The 24,063-nt window shown below is 41.8% G+C and overlaps 3 protein-coding genes across 4 annotated transcripts; 1 reads left to right on the top strand and 2 right to left on the bottom strand.

Moving 5' to 3' along the window:
- Positions 1 to 581: 581 nt before the first annotated feature.
- wfikkn2a (info WAP, follistatin/kazal, immunoglobulin, kunitz and netrin domain containing 2a) lies at positions 582 to 2,957 on the bottom strand. The gene is made up of 3 exons (XM_028599205.1): positions 2,832 to 2,957; positions 1,995 to 2,311; positions 582 to 1,782 (listed from the first exon to the last, which is right to left on the bottom strand). Exons 1-3 carry the CDS (start codon positions 2,955 to 2,957, stop codon positions 582 to 584), a joined length of 1,644 nt encoding a protein of 547 aa, XP_028455006.1.
- A 4,985-nt stretch (positions 2,958 to 7,942) lies between these two features.
- On the bottom strand, positions 7,943 to 14,847 carry ankrd40 (ankyrin repeat domain 40). The gene is made up of 5 exons (XM_028598717.1): positions 14,211 to 14,847; positions 13,417 to 13,565; positions 12,517 to 13,161; positions 10,509 to 10,690; positions 7,943 to 10,357 (listed from the first exon to the last, which is right to left on the bottom strand). Exons 1-5 carry the CDS (start codon positions 14,342 to 14,344, stop codon positions 10,214 to 10,216), a joined length of 1,254 nt encoding a protein of 417 aa, XP_028454518.1. The 5' UTR covers positions 14,345 to 14,847; the 3' UTR covers positions 7,943 to 10,213.
- A 490-nt stretch (positions 14,848 to 15,337) lies between these two features.
- On the top strand, positions 15,338 to 23,106 carry luc7l3 (LUC7-like 3 pre-mRNA splicing factor). 2 transcript variants are annotated; one of them, XM_028598715.1, is made up of 11 exons: positions 15,338 to 15,639; positions 16,216 to 16,285; positions 16,392 to 16,431; positions 16,577 to 16,721; positions 17,131 to 17,205; positions 17,512 to 17,616; positions 17,951 to 18,112; positions 18,840 to 19,225; positions 19,596 to 19,792; positions 20,630 to 20,847; positions 22,457 to 23,106. In XM_028598715.1, the coding sequence occupies exons 1-10, from the start codon at positions 15,541 to 15,543 to the stop codon at positions 20,812 to 20,814; spliced, it is 1,464 nt and encodes a 487-aa protein (XP_028454516.1). In that variant the 5' UTR covers positions 15,338 to 15,540; the 3' UTR covers positions 20,815 to 20,847; positions 22,457 to 23,106. The 2 variants fall into 2 exon arrangements, with proteins under 2 accessions (XP_028454516.1, XP_028454517.1); XM_028598716.1 differs by having other exon boundaries at positions 15,541 to 15,639; positions 16,219 to 16,285.
- Positions 23,107 to 24,063: the final 957 nt, after the last annotated feature.

The raw sequence follows: 24,063 nt of genomic DNA, 5'->3' as shown, positions 1-24,063 counted from the left end.
CAAGTGCGGACAGATGTTACACACTGTCTATCTTGGGATAACCCACAAAAACATAAAGCAAACATAGCCTACTAATATTTAAACATATCTTTAAAATGAATGGTATTAGTGTATTCAAGATAACATTTGGAGAGGAAATCTATAATACTTTTTTAGTAAACAGTTTACTAAAGATTAAATACTTTGTACATGGTAAATGCTTGGGGCTATTCTACCTGCAACTTTTCCAGACAGTGTGCCCTAGGTGCAGACATCCAAACTGTCTAAGCTTGATTCTTATTTTAAAAAAGAGCGATTAGGACCGTGTTGACACAGCATCTTTGAAGAAATCATGAATGAAAACTGATTAAAAATGATCAGTGTCAAAAACAAAAACTACGAGGAGGGATCTATTGAGCAATAAGGAACAAAGTAAGACAAGAAAACCATCTGAATCAGGCAACAAAACCTCCAATGTTACAGATAAGTTATGTTTTATGTTTACTGGCAGTCAGTCAGACTGGTGAGTGAGGTCACTGGAGCTTGGAATAATCAGAAAACATGAGACAAAAGACTTTTGGTGAGTGTGAGACTTTAAAAGACTACTGGACGGCAGAGAAATCTTTAAGGAAATCACAGGTTTTCTTGTGAATAACCTCGCGAAGCTTCCTGATTCTACGAGTGCTGGAGGAGCCTACGAAGCTGTCGGGCTGCAGGACGGCCATGCCATTTTGAACATCCCCCATGATGATGAGCTGCCCGTCGGCTGTAGTGATATTGGGGCACGGGCAGTTCCAGTCCATGTTCAGAAGAGTCACCTCCAGGGGCTCTTTGCCAAAAAACCTCAGACCCATCTTCTCGTCCTTCAAGATCTCTTCTACTGTCACCAAAGCGTGGCCAGACTCTTGCTCCTCCGTCAGCTCGGTCACACGCCCGAGGATCACAAAGTCACTTTTGCAGAAGCTGGTGACCATCTTGGCTCGGGGTTTACATATCTTGCAGTTGTGGTTTTTCAGAAAGGGACACATCTCTTCACAGGACTCTTTAGACTCAAAGTTGTTCTCGTTGCCACCGCACCCTCCGTACACAAAGGACTGGCACTTTTTGAGGCCGCTGCTGTAAGCCCAGCGAGGCTCATATGCTTTGCAAGGCCCTTGGAGGCTCGGTAGGCTGCACGGAGCCGCCAGCTCTCCTCCGCATGACAGCATGCAGGCTTCATAGGTGTCGAAATGGTTACGGTTTTTATTGCACTGACTGTAGGTGAAGGTGAAGCAATTGTTCCTCTTTGGTTCATAGTACCAGCTCATGCTCTCTTCTCCACAGTCGTCTGTGTCTGGACTTTTAAGACACTCTTCAGCTGAAAACGGCAGGCTGGTACTATTCCCCTCTGCATTCTTACCTTTCGCCTCCTTCCTGATCACTACCAAGGGAAAGTGTGACGATACACTTCCCCCAACGTTTTTGGCTGTACACGTATAGATGCCGGCATCCTGAAGTTGCGCATTGTATATGACCAGCTGGCCAATGTTAGTGACCACAACGTTGCCTCGGACATGATTAGGTCTCATTATGGTGTTGTCTTTGCCCTTCAGTTGTTTCTCCCAGGTGATTTCCGGGTGTGGTTTCCCAGAGACATCGCACAGGAAGCTAGCTGTCTCACCCACAAAAACAGCCAGTTGGGTGGGGCCGCTGTGTATGGTGGGGAGCTGGATGTCAGCTGGGAGGGTGGTCTGGAGGGCGGTGGTAGGATGTAATGTTGTCTCTGCTGGGATTGGACTGGTGTTTGGCCAGGTCAGGTGGTACCTGTAGGTAGGTAGGTCGAATAAGAAAAGAATTAATCAGAGTCAGGAGGTGTCAAAGGCTCTTCTTTAATTACTATACTGACATATTACACACAGAATGGATTTATTTTTCTATGCAATCAAATGTCTTTATTTTGAGCACTAAAACGAGACAACTTTACCTCATCACACCAAAAACAAACAAGTAGAGATCTAAAATACTTAACATGTTACCTGCAGGTGACCTCAGAAATAGAGATACCCTTGGAACAGGCCTCGGCATCCATGTAGCACTTGTTATAGTATGTCATGCCGTCAGACGCACACGTGAAGTGGGGTTCTCTCTCACAGCGGTCCCGGCACTTACAAACAGGCTGGCCATCCCAGATGTCGCACTCAGACCCTTGCTGCGAGCACATGAACTTGTCGCAGGTGGCGCCCTCTGGCATTCCAATGGGGCCCTTGTTGCCCTTGACGTCTATATAGCGTGATGCCACACAGCTCTTGTTACCACATACATTAGGGCAGCACTTCTCAAATGTCTCACAGTCCTAAAGTTGGAAAATAAAAAAATACTGTTTACAGTTGAGATACAGTTTCAGTTCAAATACTGCATAATTCTTAGTAAAATCCTTCTTAACAAAACATGCTGACATGCAGATTTCATTATGAGGAATTTAGCTCAGAGGGTTCTTTAAATGTTTTTGATGAGTATTGACTTGCACTTAAAAATTTAACATTTTTAACATTACATAACCCCAAGATTTGTTGAATTGTGTTTCTGCTTGATGTTTTTCTTTTAATTCTCCATGCAGCAGCTCATACACAGTGAAAAATGAATTGTTGGCATAATGATAATAATAATAATAATAATAATAATAATAATAATAATAATAAGTGATAATTGAGCTGTTTATTATTTATTTAGGCATTTAGATCCTGGTCGACTAAAGGATATAACAGAGAGTGTGCCCAGATGCTTCACAGCATACAAAATGCGTCTATGCCCCACTGTCTACACATTTCATATGCAGCAGGCTATACATCACGGTCAATTGCAGGTCAACTCACCTGGTCAGTTTCGCACTCGCGCATGCAGGTGCTCATAGCATCCACCCACAGGTTGGGGTTCAGGTCATTCGGGCACAGACCTGCGTGAGAGTACACCACTTTTGCCACAGACATGGGCATGGGCATTGCTCTCACGCGGCAGCTGTCCATATAAAGGAGTATGGTATAACAATGTCCCAGAAGAAACCAAATCCATCGTGGAAACAGCATCCACCACATATCCGACGCGTAACAGAATGGACGCTAAAAAAAAAATCTTGAAAATGCAAGAAGTTGAACACGACTTTATAAAGTTTGAGGAGATCTCTTGAAACTATGTCCAAACTCTCGCGTAATTGGTTTTCTAACAACTGGAATCACATGCGGCACAAAAGCAGCGAAACAAGGGCGTGCGGGACCGGTCTCGATGTGGAGAGCACTCCAGGTTAGTCGCTCCACGTTTAATAGTAGCGAGAGATTAGGGCTGCGGTCAGCAAACCCACTTAAGATCTAACTACATGAATTACAGTGGCCTGTCTAGTGGGACAGAAAATCCCAGCTGAGTTACAGTTATGATCAACTTAATTAAAGAAAAAAAAAAAAAGAAGTTCGCCAGCAGATTGCAGGCGCTGTTTCATAAAGGACTGGCGAGACACCTGTGCGCAAGGCGCTGGCTGCCTTAACCCTTAGCTTGCAAAGGAGAAGAAGATATTTAGCAATACTCTAAAAAGAATAAGTTGATACCTTATTATGCAATTGCTGTGCAAATTAAGCATTCTGGATGTTCGCACATTTAAACAAAATGTGTAAAGATACAAGCTACTGAATAGAATCTATACAAATGGCTACATTTGGTATTACAGTCATATACTTCTATTTATCAGTGTTGATAGACTACATCTTTCATTTTAGCAAAGTTATTATTGTGTACTGATATTAGAAGACGCTTTGAGTATGTCTGCAATTAAAAAAAACATTGTCTGTCTTGTTAATATGTACCAAATTAAAACAGCACTGTGTGACAATACTGTGCACTATAATACTGCATTATCATTTAGCACCGTTTACACTAAAGTCTCTCCTTTCCATCTGAACAAAATGTCAGTCTCCAGAAGATGGCACCAAACACACTAGTCTTCTAGTCTTTGTTATTTGGAGATCCTGTTCTGGTTTGACTTCTGCACTCAAAATAACCAAAAATGTTCATTTAAACTGCTTGAGTAGATTTTTAATATATAGTTACATTATTATTAATTGATAGGGTCTTTTGTACTTATGTGTACCATGGCTGTACATTGTGGGTAAAAAGTAAAACCCTCCTACTTACCTCCTCATCTTCTTTTTCTCTAAAGGTTTCTGTATCGTAAAAACTCCAACAGCAGCCAAACTTTCCACATTAGTGATAACAATTATTCTGGTGCACCAGATGATGGTGCCATAGCCACTTCTGTGTTTTGGCCCGTAATATCTGAGCTGTCTGTTGCAGAATCCAACCTTTTAAAAACATAATATTTTAGACAAAACCAGTTCAATTTCTGCCATATTGGATACACCATTTACTCATAATAGCCTACTGATCCCCTTGGGGATCAATCGAGTATCTATCTACTGAATTGTGGTTGATTCTATATTGTCTGATATCCTGTAATGTACCATTCAGAAACTGACTCAAATGATGAAACATGCATCCTTAATATGTTTGTTGTATGTGTTGTAAAATCTCCAGAAAACTCCAGCTGGGAGTCATCATTTTTGTTTTCATGAATTAACCACTGCAATGCAGTCTACAGTGGAATGGGATTCGACTCACCGGGCTCATGCTATCACAATATTGACATGTAAGAAGTTACAAGTAGTACAGACAGCTTGATATCATGTTGTGAAAAGCCATCTTGTTCCCCAAAAGCCAATTCCAGGAAGAGTTGCAGAAAAGGGGGCTTCAAAACAAACTATCTTTATCTTTAGATGAACAAATAATTAAACATTTTAGTAGCCACGCTCTGTGTGTGTGTGTGTGTGTGTGTGTGTGTGTGTGTGTGTGTGTGTGTGTGTGTGTGTGTGTGTGTGTGTGACTATCCAGTGCTTCCCAAGTTGAGTCCCTGCTGAGTCCAAAGGGGCCCAGTGCTCAGGCCAAACCCTGCAGTCTTAGTCTGGTTTGTGTCTGTGAGCCCTCTCTCACACACTCTCTCTCTCTCTCTCTCTCTCTCACACATACACACACACACACACACACACACACACACACACAAACACACATATGTATGCATGCTCTCAATTTCATGCAAATGCACAAACACAGTCAGGCTGTGTTTTCAGTTGCAGCCCACCCACTCCCCCCTAACCTTCAACCCTTAAAGACCCTGCATTCCCAGCATAGCCGACACTGGGGCTATGGGGCATGTCACATATTGAATTAAGCCTCACGGTGGACCCCATTCAGGGCGCTCCGACAGTCTATCTGCCTTCAGGACATGTATTGTCTGCAGTCAGACCTTGACTTTGACCTTCTCCGTGCACACCATCTTTTGAAGCCCGGTTCAAAAACAACATTGCAACTTAAGCGATGTCTCCATATAAGTTTATTTTCTTGCAAAATGAAGATTTGTGGGTAATGGCACTGTAAAGATTCTAGATCCTGGTGCTTTCACATACTTTATATCACAATCATGTTATCCTCAGTAATTGCAAGAAATCACTGATATAAGCAGAAATCAAAACATTTGATTAATGAGCTTTGCCCCATCAGGGATGAATCTACAATGGTTAGAATTGGCATTGGGTGGTTTTGTTATTTTGTTATCTACAGATGTTATCTAGATATTTCCCCTTGTTTAACGCCTTTATGCTAAGCTAAGCTAATAGGAGGCTGGCTGGAGCCTTATATTGAATGGACAGATACAAGTTTGGTATCAATCCTCCCATTAAACTCTTCGCCAGAAGGCGAATAACAAAATTTTCCAAAATGTTGGAACTATTCCTTTAATCATTTGCTGTACGTCAGCTTCACAGCTTAAGTAAGAATACATTTTCTCTATTTATTAGATGACCCCGGCATTTCTTTTGGTGTCTTCCAAATCTCTCTACTTTGTTCAATAGTGCCAGCTTCACTACGTTATTTAAGGACAAATCACTCACGGGGTCTCATGGTTTGTTGGGATATATACGTATAAGCTACTGTACGTCTTACCTCACTTTTAATCTCTTGGTGGCTTTACAGTGTCATGCATGCATTTGTGTCGTAAATAAGCTGCTCTGTATAATGGCTTTGTGCATTACGCCTGTTAGAGAGGGGCACAAACTGCACCAAGGGCCATAGTCCAAGCACATCGACCAAGGCACGTACCTGCGAGTAACGTCGCCTTATGCCTCCATTTGTAAAATGCTCTTAGGGGTCCTTGGCCATGCAGGTCCACAGCGTCTCTTGCCCATGACTGGGTCCTGGGAAGCTGATGGAGCTGGTTCAAAACAATGAAGGTGTTTATGACTGTTCATACTAAGCTTATTATGAGTGTCTCACTTCAGAACAAAGGAGAGAGACACATCCAGCCACAGCAGAGCCCTAAGCTGATTCCTCAGCCGATTCCCCAGCCCTAGTCTAGACACACAACGCAACATGCCGTGGACAGATAGACACACACACACACACACGCGCACACACACACACACTCACACAAAGACAGACAGACAGACACACACACACAGAGACACACTCACATACACAGACAGACACAGACACAAACACACACACACACACACACACACACCTTCGTCAGCACCATTCTGCTCATTACGCAATATTTGTGCTCTCCAGATTGCCGTGTCTGAACATCTGTTCACCACATGAACACTATTGTATTCATTTCACTGAAGAGGTTAAGGATTCCACAGACACACAAGTGTGTCAGTACGACCATAACTTAGGTGTTGTTTATGTTCTTTAAATCAGAAAGGGAACATAACAAAATGTCTGGTTAGTTAAGTTCATAAGGGAATGTACAACATCAGCTTGTTGTGCAAATGCAGGTCAAAAGTGAAAAACCACAGCTGGATGGTACAATACTGAACTTTGAAATATGGAACATTTCCAGAAAGGCTTTTTATTAGTGTTGTGTTAATAATGGACCTAATAAGTGGTAAAACACTGATGTGTTAAATTAAGTTTAAAGGAAATCTGAACCAATCATGAAAATGTGTATCTGCGCAGCACGTAGTTCAGCTTGATAACCATTTTTTTTAATGTTATATATTTAAGAAATATAAAAAAAAATATTCAGGTTTATTAGAATCAATGTGCAGGTAGGAGCTTGTGTGAATGTTGCTAAACTTTTATATTTTGCTATATTTTATTTTGGTATTCAATAATGAAATAATTCATGCAATAGCTGAAAAAAAATGTACTTTCAAAACGGACCATGTCATACAAACGAAAATCCTTTTCCCAAGCAATCATCTTTTGTGACATCAGTGCCAGCACTGAAGAAGAATTTTCAATTATTACTTGTGAATGAATGGACATGATTATTATTTAATTATTATTAAGAGTTTAGAATTGTCAATTAGCATGTAAATGCTGAGGCCAAAATGAGCTCTGAACAATTCTCATAGGAGTACTGAAGGTGCATCTCCGAGAACACTACTAGACAGGCATCTCGACATTGGTGCATTTCAGCATAAACATAAAATGGACCAGTATCCAAACAGGAGGTTTTAAAATACTTTTTATGAATTTAATTAAATCCAAGCAAAAAATAAATAATAAAAAAAGCTATCCTCTTATTATGACATACTATGCTTTTAGTAGACACAAGGTCAATTTGAGAGAAGAGGGAAGTAATTCACCATGCTTTTATCAAAGAACAGATACAGGTCTCCAGAACAAAAGAACGCAACTGCTTAACAGTGCCTAAGATCAGTTCTACAAGTACACAGGATGTACTCGATATAAAAATATCAGACTCTGAATGCATAGGTTAAGTCAAACTGTATTCTGCTTTGTCTAGAACAATAAGCAACCCCAACAAATACAATGTTAGTTATCTCCTTTCCACAGAATCAAAGAAGATCCTATAAAAAACCATTTCAAACATGCTGCTGTCACTCTCCCAGAGCACCAAACGCCTGGGGGTGGATGGATGGATGGGGGTGGGGTTGGGGGGTTTGTCCATACATTGTCCCACTTTCTCAACCAAGCTCCTGCCTTAAACGTGTGGCACAACTTTACTTAATCAAGCATTTAACATAGTAGGAAACAGAAAATAAGCACTCTTGGTAGTCCTTTCTTCTCACAGCAAACTTCCGGGAAACAATCTTTTCCTCCCACATTGCACTTGGCTTCAACAACTTTTACATCCCATTGCTCTGTCTTGCACAATAGAAGACTCTTTTTTTTTTTTTTTTTTGACACAAACACAACAGGCCTAACTGGTTAAAAAATTATACAAATTAATAAAAAATATATCATAAAACATACAAATACAGTAAGAGCTTTAGGTATACATTTCAACAGTAAACAGTTACCACTGGGTAAGAAACCTTTTGATTGTAGGACAAGTGTAGTGGCCGCCTACTGCACTGCTTCAAATAAATGAGCCTCAGCATCGAGAATTAAAAGGAATATAAAGTGTCGATGAAAGCAGCATAAAATGTTACCGTCTGACACGACGTGGCTGTGCCTCTTGACCTGTTAAATTCTTAATGTACAGTATAAGAATGTTTTAAGTGTAGTCGTCTTGGCAGTCTCCGTTTAAGTCGTACAGTCTCTGAGCGACGGAATACAAACCGTTAACGTCAACATTTTCTTTAATTAAAAATGTAAAATTAGCCCTAGACTGGCTTTAACAACCAAACATGGCTTCAGTTTGGTTGTTAAAGCCAGTCTAGTGCTAATTTTACATTACTAACTTATTAACTAATTAATTAACTAAATTTATATTTTAAAGAAACCTAGTCACCATATAGATTGACCATATAGAACTGAGATGACACAGGGCGACAAAGATAACTGTGTCAGCAATGAGAATTCTGATTAGTGCTGGAGGAACAAAGACACACTCAATCATACAACCCGAGACCATCATGTCCTTTGCCGTATCCCATTTCTTTTTTCTTCACGTCAACAAAAGCTGCATTCTTTCCTGAAGCAGTGATAGTTTGTTCTGCAGTTAGTATCTTTGCTGGCTAGATTAGTTTTTGGTTTGGATTCTAATCACAGTTAAAACAGAAGGACAGCAACTGAAATTAAAGTATAAATCAAGTGGGCAGCCTTATACACAACCTTGGCTGGGACTCAAGTCTCGCTACTCTTAAGCGCATGATCTCGCTTCATTAGTAAGAATCAATACAACCCAAAACATTTAAAATAAATACTTCACAGTTGACAGTTTTAGTGTTATGCTGACTGAACCTAACAGTTTGCCCTGCAAAGCAGAAGTGCTAATGCGTTGTAGAAAATAAAAAATGAGTTGCTGCACATTTATCTCTACTTTTTATGTCCGACATGAAAAGAGAACAATTCAAATAGAACTAATGATTTCTTTTTCCACAGTGTGTGACTGAATGATTTAAATATGAAAAGGAAACCAGTCCATCCTTGTGTGGATATAGATTAAAGCATACTGTATGTGTAGTCAGCAAATAGAAGCACTATTAGTCCAAAGATGCTTTTGTCTCACCTGGTATAAGATTACCGCCACCTTAAGAATTAGGACAGTAATGGATGTCCTCTGCAGGAAAGACACTAAGGTTTATGCCTACAGCATGTATGAAAGTGTGTACGCCAGCTAGAACATCTGATAGCACTCTACAGGTCAGTTTCTTAGAAATTAAAGTTGCTGTGTGCAAGTCCAACTTATTCTGCGGACTGATGATGAACTTATCGGTAAGAGTTATGTAAATCCTTCCTTTTGTCCTCTGCTCTTTGTCTTATCAGACCAAGTCTTTTCCTCTGTGACCATAGTCCACAGCCAGGATAGGGATGTGTCCAAATAAGGCTATTACAGGATCCCATTAAGTCCAGTCCATATGGAAGACAAGCCAATGTCTCCCTCTTTTGTCCCACTGGAGCCTTGGCACAAAGTGCAGTGGGAGGAGAGAAAGAGATAAAGAGAGGAGAAAGGGGCCCAAATACTTTTGCACATAATCGAGGACACCATGCATCAGTAATCGCTTACAACTGGTTGGGTACACTAAAGCGGCAGGAGGGACAGAGCAGGACAGGAGGAGGACAAGAGCTACAGAACTTGAAAAAAAAAAAAAAAAAAACATATCCCAGTTAGGAAATTGGCGAAACACCAAAGCCGGACAAAGCTGTAATTGGGAACCTGGGCGGGCAACTAGTTATGGTTGCTTGAGGGTAGCTACAGAAGCCCATCATAAGCGGGGAGACCTCAGGCTCCGCGGTAGCTCTAGTAGGTGAGGCGGGAGGCCTTCATGTTGTAGCAGGGTCTGTCTGTTAGGCCCCCAGTCCCAGAGAACAGGGACAAGCCCTCTGCTTTCTCCAACACAACCTCAAGCTCCTGAAAGTCCTGCAGCCGAGCAACGTCCTTGTCCTGGAAAGGAAAGACATTTAAAATCAATAACAGATTCACTTGCAAATCATTCATTTTCATGAGGGAACAGTCTAGAAACAGTATGAAATTATTTATTGTACACATGGTTTCAGCTCTATGGACCGCCATACTGTATTTTTCTTCCCCCTACCTTTCTCAACATGGTGTTCGGCAGCTTGCGGATCTTCTCCACGTGCTCAGTGCTGATATCCAACTCGCGGCAACAGACCCTCAGAAGGGAACGATAGGTAAGCTCCTGGCGGTCCAGCTCCACTTCAATGAAGTCGTTCTCCCGAGCGTTGGGGTTCTGGATACGCACCTTCAGCACCAACTCTAGAAAAAAGGACCAGAGCGATAACTCTTTATTAACAAAGATATTGTGCTTTCTAACGAGATGGACATAGCCCGAGGTGAGTCACTGCAGAAGACGGGTGTGTAGAAGCAGCAACGAGCATGCAGCGTGCTTCTCCCGAGATCTAAGGAAGTTTGTGATTGGCTGTCGAACGTTACACCTCGTAGAGACACACAAGAAAAACTCTACGGTGTGCACAGAGACGGGGCTCGCGTAGTAGGAGCTGATAAATAAATAAAAAGTTTGCCATCATGTAGAGGTGGGCGATATATCGTTTAGACGATAATATCCAAATTGTTGTCTGGACGATATGCAAAATTGGGATATCGAATATTTCATAATTTGTGCAATCCGACCCCCCAAACATGAAAAGAGCTGAAGGAAGTTAAAGAGAAAACAAATAACGCACACTATAACCTTCTAAACAATTATATGTAGCGATTTTAATACTGTAGGGGTTTGTTTGACTGTATTTTTTGTACAAAATCACGATCGTCCCGCACGAGAGTAAGCTGCTACTAGTCCTGACCTGTGTCTTATGACGTTCGCTCATGTCAACAAAGATGGCGGTGCGCGATTGTGCAGTGGCTCTCCTGTCGGTGTATATTTATACAAGTACGTACAGCCACACTGAACTAATCAATACAGGACCACGATACAACACAGACGTTACCAGAGCCTTCCAGGCGGCTCATACCATCCCGGAGGACATAGCCTGACCGAGCCCTCCAGGTTGTTGTCGGCGCTAGCACGCCGAGCTAGCTATCTACCGGCAGGATGAGAAAATAACTCCGGCACGACCAGAGGCGGAGGACTGCATTTTTGTGCACAATGAATGGAGTACCAACTGCAGGATCGTTGCCCAGTACGGCTCACCTGACCTGGAGCCCTGTCGGTAATATACTGACCATTTTATTTACTACGAAAACAGCACACTGCCGTCTACATAGCCCCCGATGCTAACGTTAGCAAAAGTTTGGTTCACTGCTAACCATAGTGAACAAACTGCAGCGCGATCACCTGGATACGGGATACAGGGGACTTTAACAAGGCATCCTTAAAGTCTGTTCCCCTCCAGCTTTCTCCCAGCATGTAGATTGTGTTACTAGAGGGAAGAACACACTAGACCAGGTATACTCTAACATCAAAAAAGCACACAGAACTGCACCTCTCCCTCACCTGGGCCAGTCAGGTCACATCCAACTCCATCAGAACATGGTCTGACCCGGCCCTGTCCCAGCTCCAGGACTGCTTCCAATAAGGACATGGTTGTGTGCAATATGTTACAGAACAGAGCCCTTTGTTTATTGTTATGATTTCATCTTGCTTGTACATTTTCCCAAGAGAACCACCAAAATAGCCTCCGAACAGGGCTTCTTTTAACTTCTAGAAGGATTTCAAAAATATCGTCTGAATATCGATATCGAGATATTGAAAAAAAATATCGAGATATTCATTTTTGTCAATATCTCCCACCCCTACCATTATTATTATTATCTTGTACTTTCTTTTTGTTTTATAAAACTGGTATCGAAAAAAGCATCGTTTAGGAACAAGGTATTGAAGTCAAGGTATTGGTATCGAACATTTTTGAACGATACCCAGCCCTACTTTTCTGTTTGTGAACATATTAAAACAAACATGTTATGTGTTAATTAATATTATTTAGAGGTGCGGGTTGGCCTTTGACTTTTGGATAGAGCCAGGCTAATATGCATGATGTAATATGGCGCTTGCCTATCATCGTGTTGTGTCGTGTATATTGATGTGGGGTTAAAAATAATTGAATACAAGATTTCTCTCTCACCTTGCACGTTGACAGGGAAGGTGCTGGTGAAGAAGAAAGGCTGGAAGGCTGGCATGGGCCCACCAGCCTGGCCGTAGCTCAGCTGCTGTGGGATAGACTGCTGCCTGCTCATGGTTGGGTTAGCGCCGGCCACCGGGGCCTGGACCTGGCTCCCACTGCTGCTGGCCAAGCTGGGGCTGGGTGAGGCCAACGGAGGCGAGCACACGGTGCCTTTATGCGCCACCGCATGCGGGTAGTCGGCATGGTTGACAAAGTGCGGCTCAACTGACAGGTCCATGGGCACTGTGCAGTTAACAACGGCGTGATTGTGGGATGAGGCCGGGCCGGGCGACACACCATTTTGCTCAGTCACAGGAATGAATTCCCCAGCCTGGGCTTGGCTGTCAGTGGTAGGGTTTGGGGGAGGAGAGGGGCCGTCAGAGAGCAGGCTCTGGGACTTCTGAGGCTCATGAGTCGGTGAAAGGGAGGGTGAATCGCTGTGCGTATCCTCAGCGTGTTCTCCAGAACCATTCTGTGTAAGGTGCTGTGCCAGGATGATCTCTGACCTGTTATCCATCTTGGAATACATGAAGGCCGGGTTAGACAGGTAGTTTGGGATGATTGGTAACTCAGGCTCCTTGACTTCAGGAACTTCCTCCACTTCAACTGTGGTAATAATGTGCATAAAAAGAGGATTATTTCCTCAAAAACGGCTCAAAATGATAAGCCATTTTTCACTGTCAAACCATAAACAGCAGTAGACACATTTATACCATCGCTACCCGGGTTATAACCTGTACATTACATGTCAATGTATCACATGGACCGTGTATGCAACCGATATATCACATGCCAGCAGAAACTAAATACGTGTAATAATGACGTAACAGGGAACAAGAGGGTAAGAAGTGTGTAGTTTACCTCCTAAAAGCCGTTTGATCTCTGGTTTGGATGTAAGTTGTGAGGCCAACTCATCCTTAGCCGTGAGGATTTCTTTATCTGCTCCATAACTGAGTAAGTAGGACACTATGTGCTTATGGTTCCTCTTGCATGCCCAGTGCAGGCACGTCCTTTTGAGATTATTGGAGAATGAGAGAGAACACAGTTCAACGAAACAAAACATTTTGGATATGCTGATAATATGACTTTAAGACAGTATGGAGATCAGTTTAAGTTTACATTTATATAGTTCCACCTGTCGTCAGGTGGAACTATATATTGAACTAGGAAGTTGGAGTTGTAAATCACAGCAGAACATTTTATTTCTATGCTGACAGAATTGTGTTGCATATGGACTTTAGTGATACAAATCAAGTTATTTTATCCGTTTTGTATTAGGTTATTTAAATCAATAAACGTACAATCTACAACATGTGCCAATGAGAACAGGCTTGGCAGTTTCATGAGTGGAGCAACCACGTGCCAATTCACATTTTCTTTGACTTTCCTCCACAGTGACTGGTCCCTTCTGTTGTTTAGAGAGGACTAGAATAATGGCACTTTATACTTTAAACCATCCCAAAATAAGCAGGGATGAAAGGTACGTCTGGCTGACTAACGAGCCTTGCTCTGCCTAATAAGATAACACTGGTCAGCTTGAATCCCCGGAACAACGCACTTGGCTGCGCTAAACTTTTCAACAACTGATTATTTACAACACTCGTCGGTTTGCGTTTAACGTGTCGAAGACCACACGCATTCGTCCAAACACTCACCAGCCATTTATTTCATTCTGTGAATTCACGTTTACTCCACTCTCCACCAATGTCCGCACTTCGTCGATATCCCCGATGGCAGACGCCTCTCTCAGTCGCTCCTGTAATTCTTTATCCAACGAAGTGGTGGACATTTTGGTACAGACAACTAGCGCTGCGAGATCATAGGATACACACAATCCTCTCGGATTAAGTTGTCAAAACTAATCGCCTAACGATGTTCCTACCGACGGCACAAAGGTCCACTAAAAATAGACTTTTCAGCTAACATTAGCTACCCGGCTAATCTTACCTACTGGCTAGCTCAACGAGATGCTAGCTAGTAGTCTTTGGTGCTAGCTTGTGGCAGCAGATCGCTTCGGCTAATGCAACTTCGTGTTGAGTCTTTGGCGTTCACAGTCATAGACAGTAAGTCCCGTCCTCGCCATTTATCTCTGTTGTTTGTTCACGTTATAGTACCACTACCGACAGACTAGTGCACTCATTCAATCAATCAGTGATGTCGGAGTTCCGTCAGTGGGCTGCCAAAAACATCACCGCCTCATCGGGGGGCATCTTTAGATGTAACAACAGTGAGCACAGATGTTAGTTCCCATATGAATACTCTCAATTATCTGACGCGTTTTGTTGCCACTTGACTTTATGTAAAATGATGTGACATTATCCAGTCCCGAGTTCTCGTCATAACTCTGATAATTAAAAGGTGAAATCATTGTTATAAACACACACACGCACACAAACCCGCACACACACACACACACACACACACACACACTGGTGTTGCTGGGCTATTGGTAACCATGCAACCAGTGGATAATAATAATTTCCACATGTTGCATATTGATTCACAAAAATCGTGGTTAGATCCCTCCGGACCACATCAAATCATGTTTACTGAATTACAATTTACATGTAGCCTGCATGGGGCCATAAACGTAAAAGATACGGGAAATATAAATATCTGTATTAACCCCATGGAAGAACGTGATTTGTGTAGTGTCTATTTGGGATTACTTGGAAGAAAAATTCTTGTATTTATTACTATGTTTTATTATGCAAATACCAGATTGACTGATGATCATGGATGTATTAAGAGAACCATCTAGCTATCCAACTTGTATTTCCGGTTCAGAGGCTAAACGGGCTACTGCCACTATGGTGTTAAGAGAACTACTGCCGGACTGGTTGAACGGTTGAACCATAAACGGGCGGCGTTGTTACAGCGTCTGCCATTTTGATTACAAGTACCTTGCGCGCAATAGATGGTGTCAACTGGCTCTTCAGGATATATAGTAGTTCTTTAAATCAAAGCTACAATCTTGTAGGCAAAATGCTCTCAGCAGCCCAGTTACTCGATGAGTTGATGGGCCGAGATAGAAATTTAGCCCCTGATGAGAAGCGATGCAACGTGCGATGGGACGACGAAAGCGTAAGTTAGCATTCTAGCTAACGTTAGCCTAGCAAGTTATGATTGGTGATAAGCTAACATACCGTTAGCTAGCAAAGATAACTTTAATCATAGGATGTGGGAGTTGGCTAAACGAAGTCATCTGTCATTAGTCTAGATTTCAGTGATAAGGTACACTATTGGTAACTTAGCTGGCATTTTGAGTGTTGTCCAGGCACCCGTGTTAGTAAAATTAGCACCAGAGTCTGCTAATGCTAATGGTATTTTATCGGCTCACAATGCGGCGTTATAGTATTAGCTAGCCAGACTGTTGCCCTGTTGCTAGCGTTAGCTTTAAGTGAGAGTTCTTGTTCGACTAGCGATAGTTATTAGCGCTATATCCGGCTTTGGTTTGTGTAGCTATGTAACTGGTAACTTGAGACATAGCAATTACATGTTAGTATTAAATCCACTTAAGGACAGACTTGCAAAGCTTATTTGTTCCCAGTTAGCATACGTTAACGTTACACGCTATGGCCTGATTTGATGTAACGTTAACTCGAGAGATTCCAATAAGAATTCTGTCTAAAATAGTGCATCATCTGTTTTCTTTTCAAGAAGGTCTGTCGGTACTATCTGTGTGGCTTCTGCCCAGCTGAGCTATTCACAAACACCCGCTCTGACTTGGGTAAGTGAAGTATTGGTAGATGTGTGTTTGTGTATATATATGTTTTAATAAAGCAGTAGCTGACGTCATATTGGAGGATAATAAAGCTTTGCAATTTTTTTCCCAGGCCCCTGTGAGAAGATCCATGATGAGAATCTCCGAATAACGTAAGTTCAGATTGTGGTTTTTAACATAAGGTGTGTGTGTGTGTGTGTGTGTGTGTGTGTGTGTGTGTGTGTGTGTGTGTGTGTGTCTGTCTTGATATATCCACCTAATAAAACTAATGAACTGCCTCCATACCACTGTGTCCAGGTATGAGAAAAGCTCTCGGTTCATGAAGGAGGGCTATGAGCGGGACTTCCTGCGCTATTTGCAGTCACTCCTGGCAGAGGTGGAACGGCGGATTCGTAGAGGGCATGCCCGACTTGCACTTTCCCAGGCTCAGCAGAATGCAGGGGTTTGTGCTTTTGGTTTTGGCGCATTGTTCTGTAATTGACTAATGTAAAAATCGCAATTCTTATCTTCTAAGATTCTGAATTAATTCACAAATTCCCTATAAAATAACCTAGATGATGCCTAATATCAGACTAAATTCTCATGGTACAGTAATGGACTAGTTCCCAAAAGTGGCAGCAACGCTCGGCGCTAATCATGTGACACCAAAAGATTCACACCCCTATTTTTCTGTAACCCATGCTTGTTGCTTTGTTGCGTTTGTAGCCCCAGTTGTCACACAAACTTAGTGTCCTTATTACATATTTTTATGATCTTGCGGTGCAATGGAAATAATGGGGGAATAAATGATAGGGCCTGTGTGTTTCTACCTGAGATTCAATGTCGTTTTTTTTTTTTTTTTTTTTTTTCAGGGTCCTGGTCCATCAGGAAAGAATGAGGAGAAGGTCCAGGTTCTAACCGAGAAGATTGAAGACCTAGTTTTACAGGTTTGTAACAACTATGTTGAAATAAGTTACATGTTTTTTTTTTTCTAATTGATTAGTGCATATATCAGCCTTAGTAATTTGGAAGGAACTAAGATGCACTGTAACGTATAACCTTTGCCATTTATCACCGCTGGAATTGCTAACATGGAATACATAATCTCTTATCTTTACATAAACTGGTGTGAAATGATCTTATAAAACCTCAAACTATGTTCTCATTGACAGCTCAGAAATCTAGTTGTCAGTGTTATGTCACTTGCATTGTGATAAAATGGTTGATTTGACTCTGTTTTTGCTCTGGCTCAGATTGAGGAGCTGGGTTCGGAGGGCAGAGTGGAGGAGGCCCAGGGAATGATGAAGCTGGTGGAGCAGCTGAAGGAAGAAAGGGAGCTGCTGAGCTCCACCCCCTCGGTGAGTCGGCTAACTCCGGGCCAGTCGGCCCACAGATGCCGCTCAGTATATAATAGGCACTGCTCATGTAATGCTATCTGTTAGCAAACATGTTTTGTTCTTATTATTAAAGTCAAACTAAGCTTGGACTGAAAATGATTCAACCAGTCCCACTGACATTCATCCTGTCTAGCTAAAAGTTATTCCTCATTAGAGTCCACAATAAGCATCTTGATTATCATATTTTGCCCTCAATGCCATAACTGTGCAAATTAGACAAGCACTTGTGCTCTGAGGCAGAAATGTATTGCTTATTACATTGTTTTATGTTGTAACGTGTACTTTTTTTATTCAGACCATCGAGAGCTTTGCGGCCCAGGAGAAACAGATGGAGGTGTGTGAGGTGTGTGGGGCCTTCCTCATTGTGGGCGACGCACAGTCCCGAGTGGACGACCACTTGATGGGCAAGCAACACATGGGCTACGCCAAGATTAAATCCACTGTGGAGGAGCTCAAGGTAACAGGGTTACATATATGATTCATGTCTTTATAAAGCATGGTACGTTGTACAGAGATGTTACAAGAAAAAATAGGAAATATTGCTACATGATTTTTAGGGGAGGAGGGAAAAAAAAATCGATTCACGTATATCTTGATTTTTTTTTTTTTTTTTTTTTAAATGTGTGACTATTTTTAAAATTGCTGCTTTCTGGCAGAATCAATTTTTTTTTTTTTTACCAATGATTCACCTAAATACTTTCTATTTATACGGTACGGCCGACTACATCATATCAGTTTCCAGCAAAACAGATTGAAAACAGAAAATACGTGTTATGTACAAATGAAATTATTGTCAGACTGACTGACATGTCATGTGCTTTCTTTTTAGAAAACAATTAGTTTTTAGAAATGTCTCATATGTTGCCTCTAGAAGTGTATTAATCAACTTTTGTTTTTAATAAAGAAGGAAAAGAAAACTGCAACACTCGATACTATTGAATCGCAATAAATGAAAATCGCAATGCAGATCGACTCTGCACCCATGCATCGTGTAATAATCGAATCGGGGGCGGGGAAAAAGCATATCGTCCCAGCCCTAACATTTTTGTCCCCTACTTTTAAACAAAGTGAATGATCTACAGTACATTATACCACCTAACCTATTTTTGATTTGGGCTCTGGTCCAAAATGTACTGATCAACTTGTCGTAATTAACATGTGGGCTCCTGCTTATTTACTCTCAGGAGAAACTACGTCGTCGCTCAGAGGACCCTCAAGGTGAAAGCCCAGCGCTTAAGAAGGATCGAGAAGACCGCGAGCGTGAGAGGGAGGAAAGGGAGAAAAAGCGCAAAGAGGAGGAAGAGAAAGAGAAGGAGAGGGAGAAGGAGCGTGAAAAGGAGAGGGAACGAGAGAGAGAGCGGGAGCGCGAGAAGGAGAGAGACCGAGAACGGGATAGAGACAGAGATCGAGACAGAGATCGAGACCGAGACAGGGACCGGAGGGCACGCCGAAGCAACTCTACCAGTCGCCACTCCAGTCGAGCATCAGACAGGAAGAGGAGCAGATCCCGAGATCGCCGGAGGTCCAGGAGCAGAGACAAGGACAGGGAGAGGGAACGCAAACGCAGCAGGTATGGCTGACTCTCATGTACCACATTGACCTCCATATTCCTGATGGTCTAACATGCACACATAGCAATGTGTGACCGTAAAAGGACGGAGCACTATTGCCTGCTTCTGTAACGGATGGAGGCACCAGTCCAGAATTAGATGAACCATTTAAATCCACATTCACTACAACACATAGTGGGAAACATTATAGTTTGACCTGTAAGGGTTTTATTTGAAGTTAGGCCTGTCATTACGTTGTGATTGCATTACTGTTACAGGCCAATTTTTAACTGCAGCTGTTGATTAGCTTGTGTTTTTTTTTTTTTTTTTTGTATAAATGCATCCTTCACTAGTTTCCTTACTAACCTATATCCCTCCCTCTCTTTATAGGAGCCGTGACAGGGACAGGGAGAGGGAGAGGAAGCGCAGCCGTGAGCGATCTGACAGAAAGCGTCGCTCCCGCAGTCGTGACAAGAGGAGGTCGCGCAGCTCAGAGCGCAAATCTCACCGCCATCGCAGCCGCAGCAAGGACCGGGACCGAGAGGAGAAGAGAGACAAGGACAGAGAGCGGTCATCGAAAGACAAAGGTGAGGACTTGGAACAGTTTTTTGTTTGAACTACATACTAAGTTACTCGCTTGGTCTGACCATTAGTTGCTGTTTGTTTGTTTGTTTATTTATTTATTTTTTTGTCTCAATAGTGCAGTGTGCAGATTTCTAATAGAAAGCTATTAAACCAAAAACCTTACTGTACCCAGGACAGTTGTCCACCATGGAGAAAAGATTACTCTTTGGTTGAGGTGTATATAAATTAAGGCTGACTCCAAAGCTTTCATGATGTCCAAATCAGTATTCGAATAGCCCATAAAATAAGGAATAGGAATCCCAAATTATTTTATGCATTAACATTTATTATAATTAGTGTGTGTGTGTGTGTGTGTGTGTGTGTGTGAAATTGATAGACAGAAAACCATGTCACGGCCTGCCTCCCTTCATCCTGGCACCTAGCCTGAGTTATCATCTAACGCTGCCAGCACCGAAATTGAAAGTTTGACTCCGCTAAGGCTAGCAATTTGGCTGCAACTATCGGCATGCAAGATGTCGAAAAATACAGGCATCTGGAATCATTTTGAAATTTGGGGAGATGACTCCCAAAAACTTGAGTGTCAGATATGCCAAATCACAAATCTACAATGTGTTTGGCAAATCACCTGAAAACTGTAACCGCTCAGCCTTGATAAAGTAGGATTGCCAGGCCTTTTTAAATTAGGTGTGTGTGTGGTCACATGTATAATTTATTTGATGCATAAACGTCTCTGCTGCCTGTCAGCAGCAGCAGAGTGCACAGCTTTGAACATGTTCTTCCCACCGAAGCCCCAAAAGTGATATTCGGGACAGCTCTAATATAAGCGTATCTTTTCCCAGACCGTAAGGTAACGGAGGAGAGGAGCAGCTCTAAGAAAGACAAACACTCTGACGGCGATGCAACTGCCATCAAGGCTTCGTCAGAAGCGGAACCGATGGAGACAGAGGCGGCTGCCTCTGCCTCCCCTCTGCTTAACGGCCAGCAAGAGCTCCTCCATTCTGAAGGTGACACTCAGTCCAATTAAAACTGATCTGATAGGACCTCAGATCAGACTCAGGTAAGTGCGTCCTCCTCCTCGCTCCCCCCTGGCTCTCAACCCAACCCCTCCACCCTCCCATACCCCCACCTCTCCCATCTCCCCTGCCCACCCTCTCACCCTACCTCTCCCACCCTGTTTACGTTCAGTTCAATGCCTATGATTTTGTGTTATGTGCTATGTGCATATATCTTTATCCTGTTTTTGAGTAGTGCATCATAAGTATGCACTGAAGATGAAGGACTAGGCCTGATGAATGAGAAGAAAATAGAAAACATTCACACAAAGCCAAGAGGGAAAGGCCAGTGTAGCCCTGAGCAAACATACCCGGAGGTACCCCTCGTTTTATATCGGTTTTTGCTCCTTTTGTAGATGTATATTTGTCTTTGTGGACAAAATGGCAGAAAAAAAATATGAACTAGTCCAATAAAACTTCCCTGCCTGTATTTATGTTTTTGTTATTTACTTTAAGTAGGCAAATGTAGTAAATTTTGATTTGCTGAGATATTCAGCCACTGTGTGTCTACATTTTATCTCCTGCTCATATGTAAACACACAGACATACTTTCAAAGGTGTATGTGGAAAAACAAGCCATTTATTTTTCCATAACCATAACTCAAATGCCATGGATTTGTTGTCCAGCTTACTGTGCCTGATAATGCCATGCAGTGTGTGTTTGGGGGGTGTTTATAGCACCGGGGGCCTTACGTAACTTACTAACTGGAGGGTAGGGTTTATCAAATGAATTGCAGCTGACTTCCATACCTCACACAGCGTTGGTGTTGTGAGCGAGACCACATGAGAAAAGGGCAAATTAAAAATCATGGATACTCTCTGACTGTCAAACTGTGCAGGTACTCACCCCAGGTACTCCTTTCTCTACCCACATCCATTTCTGAATGCTGTTGCCTGTCAGAAAAAACAATTCTGTACTTCTCCAGAACATGAACTTGAAAGTTTGAATGTGTTTTTATTTTTTGTTTTTCTATTTGCTAACTTTCAAATATGTTTGGGGAAAAGGTAATTTTATAGAAATGTCAGAGTGACACATTTTTTAAAATGCTGATAATGCACAGACTGCCTGCTTGATCTACTTATTCCAACTGCTAAAATTGTCACTGATGTGTATATTTCCCCATTGTGTTGTCCAGGAACAGTTTTGTTGGGATATTTTTGTCACATTTGTTCAGTTTGTCTCCATCCTTAATTGGTCATTGAATCTGGTGGGGAAAAAAAAAAAAACCAATTGTGAAGTGCACTTTTGCATTGGTGTAAGAAATATCAAACAGGTTTGTCACTGTTTTTTAAATGATAGGGCCAAAGGTGGTGCCTTTTTTTTTAAAGTACTGATCTTTAATGTACAGGTCTGCTCAAAATAATACAAGTATTTACAAAATATTACTATATTCTGGCAAAATGATACTATTGTGCTGGTATATGGTTAGTATTTGTGCATTATTAGCAGCGTTTATGATCTACACTTTCCTCTGTGGCTAAATTGAGGGATATTTTTGACCAGTAGTCTTTATATAGAAGCTAGTGTTGCTCCAGTAGCAGCAGTTGTTGCTACAAGCACTTGTTGTGGGACCTTTGCTAACATTGCATTTTGTGAACATTTTTGCTCAACAGGGGAAGCTGGGATATCTGGTGGAGGAAGAAGTGGAAGAGCGCACCCATCCTTTACCTGAACCTGACACGTCGCTTAAAAACAAGGTGAACCACAAGTGTGTAGTGGCTTATTTAAAAACATGAACCTAACGTGTGTAAATGAGGGGAGAGGGGAAAAAGAAATTTACATTGATTTTCATGTTCCATCGCCTGTCTATCTTTTGGCTGGATGAGGGTAGTTTGTGGTTCATCTGATGTATTTCTTGGTCTAGATGTGGGTCAGGCATCACTTTGAATACCAAACATTGAGAAGTTAATTATGGGGTTTTATTTAGAAAATCTTTACCCATCCTCCTTGTTTTTTGGCATTTAGTAAAAAATAAAATACAAAAAAAAGTGCTTGTGGTTTGTTTTGGTTTGTCAGGTTCCACTTCACTCCCTGACCTTTTTTAAAATGTCAGTTAAAAGCATATGTACAATATTAGTCCCATGACAGGGCGTGTCTCTTTTATTTTTTTTTTCTTCTCCACTTAGAGCTCACATTGGTTGCTCTTGTCCCCCTGTAAAATATACTGATTTAATTATGATCAAAACATTTCGAAGACTTGTTTAAATTTGCTCTGCTTTTAATGTCCATGTTGTCTCCATGAATAAAAGTAAAAACTTGTCAAGGTTGTGTTGATTTATTTCCCATCATCTGGACCGTCTACCACAACAAAAATGTCATTTGTTTTATTTAAACAAAAGCAGATTAGCGCAGTGAATGGGAGACTGGGAATAAATAAGGTGGTGAAGTGTCCCTTAGCAAGTTGAATTAACAACCAGACTTCTATGGTGTTCACTGTTTTGAAAGTTCATCCTGCATTTTGGTCCTCCCATAGAAGGGGAATGCATGCAGCTATGGATTTCCTACCAAGATCAAGTAACACAGAAGATCTAAGGCCTTTTCATAGAAGCAGGTTTAAAGGGTAACTTTTACTGGTCTCTTTACTCAGTAAAGTTTATCACAATAACGACGTAAATCAGTTTCTTAAAACTCTCCTGCTTGGGTTGCCGTGTTTGTCAGTGTGATTTTTAGATAAACCATTTACAGCTGCAGATGAGCTGTCTCGACTCTTAACAATGAATACTAAGATGACCTTCACATTGTTTAAGATTTTGAGAACTAGGGTTAAAGCTTTAGTGCGTAACTTTTTGATATTAATGAACATCCGTTGCCAAATGAGTTGCTAGAAAGCTAATTAAGACTGTCTGCTCCACACAACTCTCTGTATTTCTCAGTATGACTGTTCAGAAGATTGTGGCGTTCAGTGACTTTCCCGCGCAGAAACTCAAGTGAAGATAATTGCCTCTTCTGAAGAGTCCATGTTTTTTTTAATCCTCAGTATCCTCCTTGGCTACTAGCAACTGCGTGTAGGAGTGTGTGTGTGTGTGTGTGTGTGTGTGTGTGTGTGTGTGTGTGGGGGGAGGTGCACGGTCACGGAAGGCTTGTATCGTGGGTGTGCTGACAGTTTTGTTGTTACTTAGAATTCCTCATGGGGGAGACAAACTACGCATTATAGCTTTAAAGTTACAAACGTATTTTGCGAAAGGTATTTGTATTTTCTAGATTGAGGGATAATCGGCGT

The sequence above is a fragment of the Perca flavescens genome, chromosome 15 (genome assembly GCF_004354835.1).
Source record: "Perca flavescens isolate YP-PL-M2 chromosome 15, PFLA_1.0, whole genome shotgun sequence".
Lineage (NCBI taxonomy): Eukaryota > Metazoa > Chordata > Actinopteri > Perciformes > Percidae > Perca > Perca flavescens.
Note: the sequence above shows the minus strand (reverse complement) of the source record. Positions and strands in the feature narration are given on the sequence as shown.